Here is a 2,046-nt window from a genome sequence, read left to right as displayed (position 1 = left end):
TTCTCAATAGTAATTACTATATATGAGCTCTTCATCCAATGCATCTCTTCTTGACCTAAATCACTATATTATGTCACGTACTCGGCACTATGACATTTGTTGCTTTTTCGTTTAAAGGATTTATATTTTAAAGTTTTATTGAAGAAACATCCACAAACATACAAAAGTGATATAATTTAAATATTCATTCCCTACTTTTATTGTCTAAACAAACAACTATCGACATAAACAAACATACAAAAGTGATATAATTTAAATATTCACTCCCTACTTTTATTGTCTAAACAAACGACAACTATGGACATAAACATGCGACTACAATGTCTTGATGACTATAGGTCGATGTTGGTAGTTAGTTTAGCAACTATTATGGTGCCTCGTAGGTGGTCAGCCTCGAGGAAGGAAGAGCAACGATAGGAAACTTCCTTGGTAGGCTCAATCCAAACACTTCATCCCTATCCAAATCACCCTCCACACTCCAATCAAAGCAATGTATGAGCTGAGCCACAGACAAGTAAACAGCAGAGAGCCCCATGTACATCCCTGGGCATCCCCTCCTCCCTGTTCCGAAAGACAACAATTCAAAGTGTTGGCCTTTCAAATCTATGCCCGACCCAATAAATCTCTCAGGTTTGAATTCTAAAGCATCCTCCCAAACACTTTCATCCCTTCCAATTCCCCAAATGTTCACAAACAGCCTTGTTTTTGGTGGAATGTAATATCCTCCAACATTACAACCCTCAGTGGACTCGTGTGGTACAAGCAATGGCCCTGCTGGATGTAAGCGAAGTGTTTCCTTCACCACACATCGCAAGTACTCAAAGTTTACAAGATCACTCTCCCTTACAATGCGATCTCTCCCAACCTCTGACTCAATCTCTTGTTGTGCCATTGCCATAGCTTTAGGGTTTCTCAGCAGCTCAGTCATTGCCCATTCTACAGTTGCGGAAGATGTTTCTACTCCAGCCATTAACATATCCTGCGAAAGAATTCAACTCCATGGGTAGTGAGACCTAAGCATAAATTTGATAATTGCTCGATGAAGTATAATTCCATAGGTTTACAACATGAAAACAACATTTAACTTTTAAAAGTAGTTTGTGGTGCATTCGTCCATGATGATATTTAAACTATACTGACCGAGATGATTGCTTTGACGTGAACCCTAGAGATTTGCATCTCATGACTTTCGTTCTCCGCCATGTCCAACATCACGTCCACAATGTCTGCTTCTTCAGACTTTTTCACCCTTCTTCGCTCAACGTGCTCATCGATGAGATTCTCAGCAAACTCATCGAATACTTTATGAATGGTCTCCATACGGCGGCGGTAGCCTCCCCAATCGAGAAAGGCCAGAGATGGAATGAAGTCTCCAAGAACAACTACTCCCGCGAGATGCATAATCTCACTCACCATCTCTGAAAACTGCTGCCCCCCGCTCAGTTGATGGTCCGAGTAACTTCTCCCTGCAAACATCCTACAAACTATGTTGAGTAAGGCGGAATAGATGTGTTTCCTCAGGTTAACCGAGCGCGTGCCATTCTTGCTTTCCTCCCCGAGGGATTTAACCATGGCGGAGGCCTCTTCCTCTCTCACCCAACTGAATGATCCGGTTCTCTTCGCCGTAAGCAATTCAATTGTGCAGAGCTTTCTCATCTGCCGCCAGTAATCTCCAAAGGGGGCTAGCGCTACGTCTCTGTGCTCGTAAGCCATGTACTTGCCGGCTGATGAAGGTGGCCTGTTCGCAAATATCACATCGTGGGTCTTAAGAAACTCTTTGGCCATGGCAGGAGAAGAGGCCACAACTGTGGGTACAGAGCCTAACCGGAGGAACATGATGGGTCCGTACTTTTTTGCGAGATCAGCAAGTGACTGGTGAGGAAGGCTTCCAAGGAGATGGAGATTGCCAACCAGTGGCCATGGCCGTGGCCCTGGTGGCAATCCCAAGACTCCCTTCTCGCTCTTGCGAATCTTTCTTGTGACAAATATGTATATTATCCAGAAGAAGATGATTAAAAAACCTAACTGTGGTGAAGAGGAAATAAG

At 43.5% G+C, this 2,046-nt stretch overlaps 1 protein-coding gene across 1 annotated transcript in view; it reads right to left on the bottom strand.

The window, feature by feature from the left end:
* Nucleotides 1–248: 248 nt before the first annotated feature.
* The window catches only part of LOC149540151 (cytochrome P450 750A1-like), a 1,848-nt gene continuing 50 nt past the window's right edge, over nt 249–2,046 (bottom strand). The window contains exons 1-2 of the mRNA XM_089801326.1: nt 1,141–2,046; nt 249–979 (exon numbers count right to left, since the gene is read on the bottom strand). The exon at nt 1,141–2,046 is cut by the window's right edge and continues 50 nt beyond it. Of these exons, the coding sequence (XP_089657452.1) occupies nt 368–979; nt 1,141–2,046 (1,518 nt within the window). The 3' untranslated portion in view covers nt 249–367. The remainder of the gene's footprint in view (nt 980–1,140) is intronic.

This window comes from Cupressus sempervirens, chromosome 9, assembly GCF_028749045.1.
Source record: "Cupressus sempervirens isolate cs-2001-9-10 chromosome 9, ASM2874904v1, whole genome shotgun sequence".
NCBI classification, from domain to species: domain Eukaryota; kingdom Viridiplantae; phylum Streptophyta; class Pinopsida; order Cupressales; family Cupressaceae; genus Cupressus; species Cupressus sempervirens.
Note: the sequence above shows the minus strand (reverse complement) of the source record. Positions and strands in the feature narration are given on the sequence as shown.